Source organism: Lissotriton helveticus, chromosome 8 (genome assembly GCF_964261635.1).
Source record: "Lissotriton helveticus chromosome 8, aLisHel1.1, whole genome shotgun sequence".
Lineage (NCBI taxonomy): Eukaryota > Metazoa > Chordata > Amphibia > Caudata > Salamandridae > Lissotriton > Lissotriton helveticus.
The window spans coordinates 841,887,409-841,902,993 of record NC_136069.1 but is presented as its reverse complement, the minus strand read 5'-3'; the positions used below and the strand labels follow the sequence as shown (position 1 = coordinate 841,902,993).

The following is a 15,585-nucleotide window of genomic DNA, read 5'->3' as shown; positions in this document are numbered from 1 at the left end:
TAATAAGTCCACGATGAGTACATCTTTTAGCTGGTAATCAGAATTCTAATGTATTAAAGGCGTACACGTATTGCTTTAGACACCAATTGCTTTCTGCAAGGATGAAAATCCTGGACAAATGCTGCCTTTGAAGTTCCCATCAATTTGGATGATGATACTGAAGTTCCAAAAGTACCTTTTGCTTTTTGGGAACAATCTACTCACTAGGGAACCTCCGCAAACTGCAGACGATAAGTCACCCGGACAACGCCTTGGGAGAGCCACATTGGCCTACCAACCCTTAGGCCTTCACGGGTAGTGGGAGTCTTGGCTCACTTGGATAGATGCCTCACTAGTAGCAGTTGATTCACAGTTTTTGGGTGCCAAATGAACACGGGGAAGCTCCTTGAGAAATCCACAGGATCAGGCTAGTGTGGGACTTTCTTGCCTATAATTAAAAACTAAATATACATTTGCTGATCATTAAACACATAGGGCCTGATTCACGAAAGTAAACATACACGTTTGTGTACGTTTACTCTTTTTTGGAATTCACAAACATCTGCCCGAATAGTAACTTTACGACTGCCGAGATTCCGCAGGTGGGAGGAGAACTCTGCACTTAAAAAAATAGGCCTGTCCATTGAACTACCAGTCTCTGCAGTGTGTTTAGGTACTTCTGAGAGACTGCATCAAAAAACCTAAAATGAGAGTCGTATTTGTTTTGGTTAGCTGTGTAACCTACGTTAATATGTGCATGTGGAGTAAAAATAATAAATACACCCTCGATTATGGTTAATGGCCAGTCCTCATATGTGAAAGTATGACGGGGAAGAAATGTGGGTATGTGTAAGTGTGTGTTGTATGTGTGTCCTCACTTCCCCAAGACATTCCTTTCATTCACAAGATAACCCCATTCAATTAATATTCATGAACCAGATCCTGGCATGTTGCGTCCGAGCTACTTTTTGTGTCAAAGAGCAACATGCGTGTTCTCCTGCACCAACTTACAGCAACACCATAATACTTGGTCGGCATAACATATGTGACCTTGAGGATCTGAAGATCTGGCACCATGGGACAATCCTCAAGCAGAGATTAGATTGATTAAGAAAGAAAAAAGGTACAATATAAAACGCAAGATATGTTTTAGTGCAACTGTAAGAGAAGAACACTTCAAAGGCAGATTATTATTTCTGATTGATTACTATTATGAATATTACCCATCTTTTCTTGCTGGTCTTACTGGCTCACCTGGGGTGTGAAAGTGAACATTTGATTCCGGATCATGTACAGTTTGGATGTTCCAAGAACACCAATGTGCCGGTAGGGCCGTCCGCTTAACTTCATAGTCCGGTTAAAGCCTATAAAAAAAAAACGGGAAATCTCAATAGTTTTATTATACGTAGCCTTTCTGGTTACTTCAATTTGAGCAATACATTTCACTTTTAAAAATCCATTATATTATGTACGGCCACGCTCTTTTTGGAAACTCTACAATGCATGCAGAAATCTAAACGGAACGGAAAAATATTGTTGAGATTGTAATTTTCTGGGGGGCGTGGCTATGTCCGGAGAAAATGGCGGCGTGTCCCTGACTCTGCGGGGACAGGGGCAATTGTCGACGGACCTAACGCGACATTCGGCCTTCATGTGGAGCCCAGGGTGAGGGAATAGCCGTGTGAAGAGAGGAGGCACACTTTGAGACTCTCTCTGTTCCTCTGTTCAACTCGTAAGCTGCATTATCTCTCTTATGCGTTACGAGGCGGCTCCGTTGTAGACACCGCTGCCATTTTCTTTGATCTGCCGCACTGAGGAGATTCCCTGCATGACGCCTCAGGAAACGCACATCTGGAATCTTTTGATGCAGTTTTTTGCCCCGAGCACTGTTACAAGCTCCATTTGCTGGTCATTTTCGTTTTCTAGTTAAAGATATCAGGGTTGGTATCTTTTTGCACACTGACTTTGCTGATATTTGTTCCTCTCGGTCAGAGGGTCGTTATGCCTGTCACAGTTAGGCTTCTACTCTCATGAATATTGTAACTCTCCTTTTAACACTTGGATTCTAAATATAGAACATGTTTTCCTTTTTGTATCTTATTATAGAGCAGCCATTATTTTCACTCCTGCATATTTTTAGGTCTCGCGACCTCGAGCGGAGCGAGAATTCAAGTCGGCAAACTGCTCGTGAAACCACCAGCTTTTTGCCTGGCGTTTTCACGAAGTTCACGTGAACCACGTGATCAACACGAACGCGCATCAGCCTCCCTCCCTCCTAATTGCATCTTGCCGCAGAGCACATCAAAGGGCTTCGCCCAGCGTGCGCTCTGCGGCTTCTCGGCTTCTCCTCCCCTAACTTCCTTGCATTTCTCCTCCCCCTCCCCAGCCAGCTACCCCCAGGAGGTGTTCCCTCATCTCTTGCACCCCCTCCAATGATCGCACGTCACGTCCAGCGGCAGCACGAGCTTCAGACAGGGTACCGGTAAGTACTGTGTGCCTCACAGGAAGATTTGTTTTTTTAGAACAACCTCGTTTAACACACGCCACGACGGAGTCACCAAATGCCTTCGTGCTCAACCCTCACAGGGCTCGCTCGCTCCGTGACACCGCTAATTGAGCAGCTCAGCCTGTTTGTGTAGGCTTTCCCTCGTTTTTCCGAGCACTCTCCAGCGCTACCTCGAGTGACTCAACATTTTTTCCAGCTCCTTGTTTCTGTTTGTATCTTTGATGTAACTCATGTAATCCTACGTCCTTATGCATCGCAACTTGTTCTTAGGTAAAGCGCTCTGGCACTTTCGGGTAATGTTCGCGCTATATAACATTGCATTAAATAAATAGTAAACTACTATTTTTGTTAAATGACTGTCAGGCTACGTGAGGAAATAACGATGCTAAAACCAGTGTGCGACCATACGCGGCAGTCACCGTGAAGCCTTACATGTCTGAACCCATCCTTAAAACACGGGGAAGGACTCTTGGGAGAACTACGAACAAGAAAGCCCGAAGTCGCTTCCCACGGTGGAGCCCTACATTCAAACACGTATGGGACTACTTTACTCAGTATTGGCACTTCCGGTAACTTCAAGCGCACAGTGACAGAACACCAACATGGCGACAGCAGTGGTTCCGGTATTGGAAGGCGCTCTGGCGGGAGTGTTCTGAAATGGTTCCCTGTGCTGCTGACAGCTAGATCTCTTGAAAGATTCCAATTGCCGAGTCAGAGGAGTCGAGATGCAGGGGCGGATGGCGGGGGCCGGCAAGAGCCTGAAGGTGAAACAGTAGTAGGGAGGGGACGTCCCGAAGCCTTATGCCCAAAGAAACTTTACGTTTCTGCCCAATGCACATGCGTTCCTACTCCGTCGCCCTTGTCTTTGAGCATTTAGCCTCTTTAACTCCACCCCGCCTCTGACCTTTACAATCTCCTCACAGCGCTGTTCGCCTGTTTCCACGCTCTCCTTGCCACTGTTTCTGATAATCCCGTTCTGCACCTGCTGCTTCTTGCCTTTATATCTACTCCCCACCCAGCTGCCCCTTTATGTATTGATTCCCCGCTATCATTTGTCTATGTTTGTTCTCTCACCTTGGACCGTCGGACTGTCGGACACCCTTCGGACAGTCCCTAGCTTTTTGGGTAAAAGCTTTCGAGCACATGCACGCAGTGTCATTGTAAATTTGATTCTTATTTTTTGAACATTTCATTTTATTAAGACCTCTACTGAGATCAACAATTAGTATAATATAGTCCTTAAAACATTTATTTACAACATCTATGCAGTCAGAAAAGTTTCAAAAACGAGTTAAAAATGTACAAACATTATAGCAAATAAATTCTTCCAGTGGAAAAAGAATGAAAGTAATCAAAGCGTACCAATTAGTTATATTACATTTAAAATATAACAAATGCGAGGTTGTACTGTCGACGGCCAAATTAAAATAAGTAAATTAATAATTGTATTTATATAGTGCTTACTACCCCGGACACTACGTTGAAGCACTGTGCTATGTGTAGCACACTACTCTTGAGCCGAAAGTTAAAAGTATTTAGTTTTGCAGCACAATATCCGATTATGCAACAAGGATATTGTGCTGCAAAACTAAATACTTATAAGGTCCCACAAGCGAGACCTATTGGCAATGCCAATGCTTGTTTCTTCATGAGATGATTTTCACTACCTCAATGGTGATTTTTATTGGCTTACTGCTTTACGCTGCGCACCACTGAGTATATATTTTTGGACTTTACAGCCTGCAGCCTGCAAGTTGTGTCATTTATTTCGCTGATAATTATTTACGGACTTATTACACTCGCTCACAACTGCTTTAAGGATATTTGCTGTATTTTAATGCACCTTTTATGGGGAAGTTGAGGAATCTTAAGCTTGCAGCGTCCTATAAAGCTTCTAAGGTGTCTACGTGTTCGGATTCCAACTCAAATCCTAACGGTTCTGAAATGAAAGACCCTCCCCCTCAAAAACCTGATATTTCTTCGGGCGCTATTTCAAAAGCGCAGTTCTCTAGTAAGCTTCCTGCTAGCTCTACCAAAAGACCCAAAAAGATCCACCTTCTCCTGAAAAATCCTCTCCGTCAGCCATGGAGGTTATATTTGAAGAGATCCGAGCTCTAAAACCCTTCATAGAGGAAACCAATAAAAGTTTGCAATTTTTAAATAATAAATGGTCTTCTTTGGAGTCACGAGTGCTCATTGTGGAACAGCGAACAGAATCTCTAGAATCTTCATGTTCACGCCTCTTATCTCTGGAATCTGAAGTGTCTCTTCTTAAAAAACAGGCAGAAGATTTGGAAAATAGGAATTGTAGAAACAACCTCCAACTTTACGGACTTCCTGAAAACATTGAAGTATCCGACCGCACCACCTTTTTTCAGTCCTTCTTGCCCAAACTCTTGGATTTGCCTGCAACCACTTCACTCAATATTCAAAGAGCTCACAGACGTTGTCAAAAATCTCAGCGAAACCTTTTCTGCAGTACACCGATCTTCTTCAAGTTCTTTCAGCGGTCAAGTCCAAGAAACAGGTTTTTTGGGAAGGCCATCGTCTCTTCTTTTCTCAAGATGTAGCTAAAATCACAGTTGACTGACGGAAAAAAAAAAAATCTTGATCTTCGTCCTCAAGTGCGTTCACTCAATGCCAAATATGGCCTTTTTCATCCATGTATCTTCAAGGTTACGTATAAAGAACGAACCACAACTTTTGATGATCCCGCAGCACTGCAGAAGTTTCTTACTCTTCATGGAGCTGATACTATGGACACTTCAAGACCTGCTTGAATATTATATATGTTTCATGTTACGCTGTTGTTCTCTTTTTATTTGTACTCAAATTGTTTAAGTGACTGTTAGCTCTGTTTATGTACTTGTAATGCCTCTATAATGTCATACTGTTATTTCTCTTCCTTCGGTTTTATCTCTTCATAATGTTCTTATATTTTTTACCTCATAAATATTTCTTTTCATTAATTCTTTTTTCTCACCCACGGGTGTTTTTCCTTCAACAATTTTGTTCCCTCATGATCCTCTTGTAACGTTGACATCTGTGATTGTGGTCCTTTCTGGATTCAATGGATCTTCAAAGCTGTTATTGTCTTCTCCTGGTGTAGTCTCCCCCCCAGTTGTGTTGTTTTGTAGGTACGATTTCAGTCGTCTTTGTAAGACATGTATTGTCCCTTTGTTCTCTTCTTTTTTCTGTTTCTTGTCTCTCCCTCTCACCTACTCCGATTTTCCTTCTTTCTTTTCCTCTTTATCTTCTTTATCTATCTCTTCCACTTTCTTTGCTCTTTTCTCCAAACTTAATATCCTATACATTTTTTACACTTTACATATTTCTAAATTCTCTTTCATCTTGCAAATACTTTTTTCCTTCCATTTATTTTCCTCTACGCTTATAAAGTCAATTTAACTGTTTTCCTTGTAAGCATAATGTTTGTTCATGCTCTTCTTAGTAAGGTACATTTTGGGTTAATACCTGGAATATTAAAGGATTGAATAATCCTATTAAAAGGCAACAGGTGTTATCTCATCTAGCAAAGTCGAAAACAGACATTGCCTTAATCTCACATTTCTGATAATGAAGCTTCCAAGTTAAAAAGATGCTGGGTGGGTCATGTGTGTAATTTCCCAGCCCTAGGTAAGAAAAATGGTGTTTTGATTCTATGTCACAAGAAATTGAATGTTTCTGCAGTTTATCAAGAAGTTGATGCTGAGGGCCGTTGGGTTATTGTTAAGTTGCTTATAGATAAGATTCCTATAGATATTTTCAATGTATATGGTCCTACTTCGATTGATAAACTTTTTTGGTCTGATTTACCAGATAAATTACTTACATTCAACGATGATTACGTTATACTTGGTGGAGACTGCAATCAAATTCAAAACCCCATTCTTGACCGACACTCTTCTGTCAAGTTTACACCTTCTAAAATGCACGCTCAATTTGTTTCTTCCATTCGACGTAAAGCATTAGTTGATATTTGGAGATTATGCCATCCTGACCTTAGAGATTACAGTTTCTATTCTGCTGCTCACCACTCACAATTCCATATAGATTATATTTTCTTAAGTAAACCCCTGTCACAACATCCCATTCACTCAGAGATTGGTTCAAATTTTAATATCTGACCATGCCCCTGTTCTTGTTGGTGCTGACTTGATCCCCTTTTCCCCTCACCCTGGTAGATGGCGTTTTAACAATTCCCTATTACTCGACCCTAGTTTTTGTCAAAAGTTGAAATCATTTGCGTTGGAATTTTTCGCCATCAACAAGACTTCAGAGTCCCCCTTTTGTGATGGTATGGGATTCCTTTAAAGCAGCCACCAGAGGTTTTATTATGAGTTTTGTGTCACAAAACAGAAGTCTTTTGAAGCCCAGTGTTCTCAATTACTTAGCAAAATCAAACAATTGGAATACGCATATTACCACTCTAACAATGAATCTGATTTGAAAAATCTTCTTGATGCTAAAATTACTTTTAATAAATTGTCTACTGATGCAGCTTTCAATTACCTCCTGAAAAGCAGTTCTCGTTACTATTGTGGCCAAAACAAGATGGGTAAACTTTTGGCTAATTATTTAAAGATAAGGAAAGATAGAACCAAGATAGAATCCTTACAAGGTCCTGCGGGTACCTCTATTTATAAAGATAAGGACATCTTAAATGAATGTGTTTCTTTTTATAAAAATCTCTACACTCCTGAATCTACACCGGATAAACTGATAACTTTAATTTCTCTATTATATTCCGATCCCTGCGCTTTTATATTCGCTAACGGCCACTCTTCTGATTTCTTCCCACTTCGTAGGATAGTGAGACAAGGTTGCCCTCGGTCCGCTTTAATATTTGTCATTGCACTAGAACCTTTCCTAACTAAAATTAGACAGGATGATAGAATCACAGGCTTCCAATCTGGTTCTCATCAAGTTAAACTATCAGTTTATGCGGACGATATTCTTCTGAAACATCCCTTAATACCTTTCTTCAACAGGTATCCTCCTTTTCTAAACTTTCAGGTTATCGTCTGAACGCTGATAAATACGAAATTTTGTCTTTACATTTTCTATGTCAAAAACATCTCTTTGATTCATCTGGTTTTCCCTGGCAGCCTATCAAAATAAAATACCTCGGTTTATCGTTCGCACTTTTACTAGCCAACACGCTTAAAGTACATTTTGATTACATTATTAAAAAAACTAAATGATAATATTAGCTGATGGCACCCTCTTTTTCTCTCTTGGTGGGGTTAGTTAGACTCTATTTAAATGATGATTGCCCCTCTGGTGCTATATATGATATTGATGATTCCTATCCATATCCCTCAATATTACTTCAAAGGAATTGATTCCATCTTGATAACATTTTTATAGAATGGTAAATCTTCGCGTATATCTTCTCTCAAAAAGGATAGACCAGGTGGCAGCCTCAAGTTCCCCAACTTTAAGACTTATCATACCCCATTCTCACTAAAACAAGCTGCTAAGTGGATTTCTGCAGATCTTCCCCTACATCCACCTTTCTGGCTACAATTAGAAAAAGATCTTATTACCCCTTTTGGCTTTCAAGAAATTATAACCTTCACTGCCAAAATTACCTCTTTGCGCCTCCTGGTCATTTCTCACTCTCGTAAACATTTATCTCCTCTGTTATCTTCGTCACATCCCTCCATTACCTCCCTCCATAATCAGCATATTTGGCATAATACATCTTTGCAGATTTGTAACCGCTCTATATACTGGAAAACATGGCATTCTAAAGGCTTATGTTGGATTTCACAACTTATAGATGACAAGCCCCTTTCCTTTTTTGATCTTCAATCTAAATTTTCTTTACCATCATACTTTAGATCACAATATAATACTCTTCCTCTTTCACTGAGCCATTTTCTCCAAAATGTACCTGCTTCTCCTGACTCTCCTATGTCTTCTGAATCGCTTCTTTCAATTCTAGAAGGTTCTCCTTCAGCATCAAAAAATTACAAACTTTTCCTATTCTCTTCAGAAAGACTTAAAACAAAAACTGAGAACATGTGAGACTTTTCTCAGGAATGGCCAATTGCTAGGTGGGATAAAATTTGGTCTAAGCTCCATAAAACCTGTCGAGCTGCAAATACCACGCAAACCCTTTTTTCATTTACCACAGACTATTATTCTCCCCTATGTCCTTAGCTTCTTTTTCATTTGACTCATCCTCTGCTTGCTGGTCCTGTCCCTGCCCCACTGCAGATTTAAAACATATGTTACTTGAATGTTCCTCAATCCATCAGTTTTGGCAATTAGTCTGGTCCCAAATTGTGCTAATTTTTAAGGTCCAAATCCCATTTAACTTCCCTAATATATTTTTAGGCACTCTATCTTCCCAATGGCCTCAAACACCACTACGTTTTGAACTTTTGGATTTATTAATAGCTATGGCCTTCCATTTAATAACTTCCAACTGGAAACAAGCTGATGAAGTCACTTTTCGAGCATGGTGGAACGCGGTTTGTTTCCACCACAGACTAGATACTAATTATTTCTCGCCCATATCTCTAGCAATTTAAAAGAGATCTTTTATGGCTCCCCTGAACATCTTCATCTCATTCTGCCTCATCTTCTGCTGCCCTTAAAAATATACCTGATGAAGTTCGGAAGCCACCTACATTTTGCTTGTTTTGCCTTTTTATGCTTATCTGACTGTTTTATATTGATAACTTATGTTTCCTCCCCTCTCTTGTTCCCTCCTTCCTCCCTTCCCCCTCCCCTTTTTTAGTTCTCACAATATATTTTTCTCTTATTTATATATAGGTATAAAGTTAATTCCTATATTGTCTTCTTAGTTTAATTAATCATTGTATTGTTCAATAGGATGGATTGTTGTCACTTTTATTGCTGCTTGTTTCTTTTGTTATCTTTTAATAAATCAAACTTTAAAAAAAAGAGATTGTAATTTTCACATTTTCCTATTCCAACAGGCCTCTATGTGCCAAGGAGAAGTCCCACTTTACTGCATTACAGATAGCTGTTATCCCTCAAGCTTAAACTTTAGAAAGTTTGTTCGGTTTTGGTTCAGAGATACTGGTGGACCGGAATTTTCAATTTTTGTCGGTATCCGCACACCATGATCCAAAAATTACAAATGTTTGTGTCCTTCTCAAAGCTGTTGAACCCGAAACCTGTGGCTACTACAGGACAGAAACAAAAGTATCTTACCTCATTAAGCCCTGTCTTGCTACAGCTTCCAGTGTATAGCTTCTAGCTTTGCTCCACTGACCTTCAGAAATATTCTGCACTTAAACCTTTGTCCTCCATGAACCACAAATTCTTTTCAGTCTCGCTTCATCGCTTCTTGGCTGCAAACAGTACATAGGTCATTGTCCTGACTTTTCTTCTGAGTGATGCACTAATCACAATACTATCCCATTTCTTTGCTGGTTGCAAGGGATGGCCTCAGGACTCCAGTCTATTGCACCTCATTAATAACTTACATACATTTTTGAGTTCCCATCTTTTCATATGAAATACTTTTTGAAAGGGTTTGGAAATGTTAAATCTTTGATTTCATAATTTGATTCATGATATGGTGTTGTAAGTGTGTCATCTGCATTTTCACTGAGGAACACCTTACTGCTTCTGCTAAACTACCAAGCGTAATCCAGGTTTTCCACACAGTAATCAATTTGCCAAAGTAGTATCATATTGTTTTGGCTTTGTGTGAGCTCAGCCGCAGTTTGCATCAGGAATATGGTATACTCTCTTCCTAATGGGTAAACCCTACACAGTAACTTTGTAATCATCCGAATAAGCAGTCCAGAGATAGAGCCTTGCAGTAGGCTACTGGTTACACAGCAGCGGTCATCTGCAGAAGCATCAAGAAACTGACTTCCACGAGACCCAAGTGAATGCAACTCCAGTGATATTTCACCATCTAAACATTTCAGGTTCAAAACCACTAGCAATAGTCAAACAAAGGGCAGACTATAACTTCAAAATTGTTTATTTCAATAAATTGATCATAAAAATATCAAAAAGCAATACAAATCATGTATCATTTAAATATTTGATCAACATATAAAACATTTATTAGTAGGTAATATTGATAGATTTCAATAGCCTGACTATAGATGACTCCATGGAGAGGGAGCATTTTTTTCTTTTCTTTTTGAAAATAAAAAAAATACATTTGAAGCAGAGCTCCATCATGTTGACGGAGTCATGCGTAAAATTTTAAAAAAGCATTGACAGGAACCGCCATGGTGGCAGTTTCAGTCTATGCTTTAGAAATGATTGCCAGCTTGGCGGTCATTTCTAAAACTGGCAGGCGGGTTACACTGTAAGGCAACAGAATAATTTTCTCTGTCGCACTGACGGAGTAAACTCCGTCCACCAAACATAAATCGGGCTGTAAAAATGTCAAGGACATAAGGGGTGTTTGTATTCGTTGAAGGAGAATAACTAGCTATTCTGCGACACCCACCGAAATTCTCAGGAGTCCCCAAAGTCTGTACATTTTGGCAAGAGCAAACTAAGCACTCACGTCCATAAAGGCCAAATGTACTGACGTTGATCAATGCATACATTTTGGAATACTGTACTCTGATACCCAAGCCTCGTGGAAAGCCAAGCTGCTTGTCAGATAAATATCTTCTTCTGAAGCAAAGTTCCAGTCAGAGAGCATCCAGAGTGAGTAGTTTTCGCTTTCTGAGGAGTATTTTTAGTCAGAGTATTAACGGAGTGAGTAGTGTTTGAACCCAGAGGGTATTACGAACTGAAGAAAAGACTTGTGGGCAGAATTCCTCTCAGAAGGAGTTTTCAAGGTAAAATAATTCAAAGACTTGAACGCCCATATTCAGAGGAATTGCTTAAAGACTATTGTAACTTTCAAGAGTCAAAATTATTAAGAACTTAAGGCTATTTAACCTACAAGCAATTCACTAAAATTCAATAGACTTGAACTATCACTTTCCAATCCAGGGGCCTCGTTCCAGGATCTCTGGAAGCTCTTTTTGTAGCTGCTGACCTCTCAGTTTAAGGAACTCACATGCCCAAGAAACTTGAGATTGTTGGGACTAGCAGACCCACCACAAACAGTACCACAAAAAGAAGCATCACACTAGCAGTCATATGATACTACGGGACAGGGTTCTCCTGCCCTAGGGTGAGACCGTAGCAACCAAACATAAAGCTCCATGCTTCAGAGGGAGTGGGGGGGGGGGGGGGGGGTTGGGGGTTCTTTCTTCTTTCTTTTATCTAAGTCAGCCTACTTGATGGGACTTATAGCAGTACCTAAAGAGTGTGTTGTATTGTTGTAATGTTTAATGATTATGCTGAAAACCAATAAAGAAGTTTAAAAATAAAATGGATTAACCATCTAAGTTCGGGAACTGCTATATCTAGGGGTTGGAGGAGCTTTTTAGGGCCACTAGTTTCTAAACTTCCTACAACCCCCAGACCCACGTGCTTCATTCATCTTGTTCCAAACTTGTTTATTAATCTCTTTGGTTGCAGTTCTCACACTACGCTCTGTAAAAAGTATGCAAGTTCTTTCCTCTGTCCCAATGCATAAGCTTAAAATCTTTTCCAGGGCCCTTCTGTGCTGTCGTGTGCTCACCAGAAAACCATTTACTTGTTCTTGTTGGATACGAATGTTTTTTATAGGAAAGAAACAGTGCCACTGGATGAGTTTATTTCCTGATACCCTTGAATAATCAATGTCTCAAAAAAGTCTTGGTCTAAACACTAATAAACGGATTTCAAGGCTCTACTGATTGTTGTTGCAGTGTGTTCTACTAGGTTGATCAGTTACCAAAGTAACCTCTTCTAATTGATTCTGGCAGTTCCAGTCAAGGATGTGCTAACTGACAGAATGACTAAGAAGTGTAACTGGATAAATGTATACACATAATTAGTGGGTTAAGGTAATTTTCCTCTCTATCTGCTACCTCAAAATTCTTGGTAAATTTAAAAAGGGGTATGTTAAATATTAAAGAATCAATTATAATTTTAGTAGTTATCCCTTAAAAGGTGTGGTGAGCAATCTGAATGCATAAGGAAATAGTCGGTCCAACGACACATATCATACGTCTTAAGGATGTTTTGGATATATCTACTGTATATGTCCACTGTTTTGTGGACATATACACAGGCTCATGCCTGCCTTCCTTCTGATACCACAACTCAGAAAGAACATAACTAGTTTTGCATGTTCTTTGAACAAATCACCAGAGTAACAAGGTCCAATAATATGGTTAAAAATCAGAAATGATCACCAACCTTGGTGAGTTTTTTCTTTGAAAATGATTGCTGTAAAAGCTAACAAGGATCCAACATAGGCCATTTCCAAACCTGAACCCACCACCAAGTCGTTCGTTGACTTCACCTCTAAATTTCCACAGAGGCAGGATATATTAATGTCCACTAAAAAATACAAACACGTTGATAGGAGTTCCCTATCCTGCATAATAGCTGGTGACTCGAATGATTGCTATCCATCTGGGTGATAACGTTTTTTGGGTGAATGATTGTCATCCATCATATCTTGATGATACAGTTTCTGGGGCATAGTTTACCTAAAGCTGTAACATCAAATGACCTAGTAAAAAAAACAGCATCATTTATATTGTTGAAGAAACCAGCAATGTTCCATGAAGTTACTGAGAATAAATTGGTTGAGCGACTAAATAGTAACTGCTGTACCAGTATATAATAAAACCAGAAACCAGAGAACAGCAATTTATTTTCTGCTGTTGATTAAACCTCGCTTCCCTACCAATAAGAAGTGTTAGGAAACACCCCCCCCGTGCAGGAATCTTTACTGACCAGATGATGTCTTTATATATTTTGCTCTGTAGCTAATGGTAACACAGTATGTTAAGCTGAGGTGAGATTCAAACCTACTTCACATGTCGGCAGCTCTGAGCATTATGTCACATCCCCAATGAAATACGTAATGGGATTAAAAAGTTCAATGGATGATAAGAGCATACCATGAACACAAACATAACTGAGACAGAGGTGTGAAAACTGATAGGTACGGCCCACAAATATTCTGATCAGTTTACATTTGGTTTGCAACTACTGTGAATACAATTCTCTCAAGAGTTGGAAAGATAGAGAAAGAGACAGGTAGGGGCTGCAAAATGTAGCTACTGTGAAGCTAACCTCAACACTGCAATAGCCGATTCCTCTCTAGAAAGGCCCTCATCTTTGAAACACAGTCCAATTAAATTATTAATTGTGATGTTCACAGCTGATCAAGAAGGATTATAAGCTTTTTTTGAGTGTACTGATATTGAAGATATCAGGTATGGGTGTACTGCTCTAGATAGTTCGTTTTTCTTTAAACTGCAGTCCTCTTGATTAATTAATAGATGAAAATTAGCTCACACTCCTCACATGGAAAAGAGCCAGATATAAAAATAAAAGGGACAATATCGAATGGCACGAGGAACTGACAAACTCACATATAATTACGTTTGCAGGAAACATGGGAGGAGGATATTATACATCTAAATGGTTATCGCTACTGCCATAAGCCAGCATTGCCATCAACAAAGGGTAGAGCAAAGGGAGGCATCCTAACTTTGATTTGATTTGATTCGGGATTTCTAGAGCGCGTATCTACCCTCGGGCGTCCCAGCGCTAAGTAAAGCTTGACAGTACTCCTGAAGGTGGATTATTGGGGGAACAATCAGGTTTTCAGCAATCTGCGAAATGAGAGGAGATTGTTTTCTTTGCGGATGTTAAGGGGGAGGCTGTTCCAAAGCTTAGGAGCGTTAAAAGAGAAGCAACGGCCGCCAGTGCGAGCTTTCCTTATTCTGGGAACGCTAGCCAGAAACAGGTCGTCTGACCTGAGTTGTTGGGCTGATTTGTGTGGCTTAATGAGAGGTCTCAGTATTGGAGGACCCTTACCTTGTAAGATTTTATGAGAGATGCACAAGGCTTTGAAAGAGATACGTTCTTGGATGGGGAGCCAATGGAGAGCCTTGAGGGAGGGCTTGGCTGAGCATCTAGATTTCGTTCCCGTCAATAGCCTTGCTGCGGCGTTCTGGGCGTGCTGGAGTTTTTTTATGACCGCTACAGGTGCGCCTAGATATAAGGCGTTTCCGTAGTCCAGTCTTGATATAATGAGGCCCTGAATCAAGATTTTCCTAGACTAGGGGGGATCAGTGGAAGGATCTTACGGGCTGCTCGCATGAGTCCAAAGCAGGTGCCTGCTGTCTTTCTCGCTTGAGCTCTGAAGCTAAGATCTTGGTCAAGCCAGAAGCCTAGACTTTTGATTTCTTGTTTAGGTATGGGGGGAGTGCCCATGCTGGCTGGCCAGGTAAGTGTTTTTGGGAGTTTGTTGGGGTTGCCTAGGAGCATGATTTCAGATTTTTCTCAGTTGAGTTTGAGCCTAGAATTGCTCATCCATATAGATATGTTGTGCAGGCAGGAGACTAGGTTCTCCATTGAGTGATCGGCCTGGTTGATGGAGACGACTAATTGCGTGTCGTCTGCGTACATGACCACCTTTATGCCAAATGGGGAGGCGATGTCGTCCAAAGGGGCCATGTAAACATTAAAAAGCGTGGGGCTCAGGGAGAAGCCCTGAGGAACTCCACAGTTCAGGGGGAGAGATTTAGAGTGACCGTGGCTATCGGCCACTTGGAAGGTCCTGTGTTCCAAGAATTACTTTAGCCATGCCAGAGCGGTCTCCGAGATGCCCCTTTTTTGGAGGCGGTGGAGCAAGATGGTATGGTCCACCGTGTCGAAGGCAGCGCTCAGGTCCAGGAGGATCACTGCCACTGATCCCCCTGCGTCCAGAATGGATCTTGTCTCTTCTGTTACGGCCAGGAGGGCGGTGTCAGTCCCCTGTCCGGGTCTGAACCCTGTCTGTGAGTGGCGAAGGAGGTTATTAGTTTCTAGGAATGTTGAAAGTTGTTCATTTACAATCCTCTCTGTCACTTTGCTAATGCCTGGGAGGAGAGAGATAGGTCTGAAGTTTGAAAGATCCTGAGGGTCTAGGTGGGGTTTCTTTATAAGAGCCCGAACTGTCGCACTTTTCCAGCTGGCAGGAACTATCCCGCTGGAGAGGGAGGCATTTATCAGCCTCGTAAGATGGAGGGATATAGTGGGGGCTA

At 40.8% G+C, this 15,585-nt stretch overlaps 1 protein-coding gene across 1 annotated transcript in view; it reads right to left on the bottom strand.

The window, feature by feature from the left end:
* The window catches only part of PHKA2 (phosphorylase kinase regulatory subunit alpha 2), a 779,558-nt gene that overhangs the window by 384,063 nt on the left and 379,910 nt on the right, over window positions 1-15,585 (bottom strand). Inside the window, exon 16 of the mRNA XM_078657648.1 lies at window positions 1,234-1,343. Coding sequence (XP_078513774.1) covers window positions 1,234-1,343 — 110 coding nt within the window. The remainder of the gene's footprint in view (window positions 1-1,233; window positions 1,344-15,585) is intronic.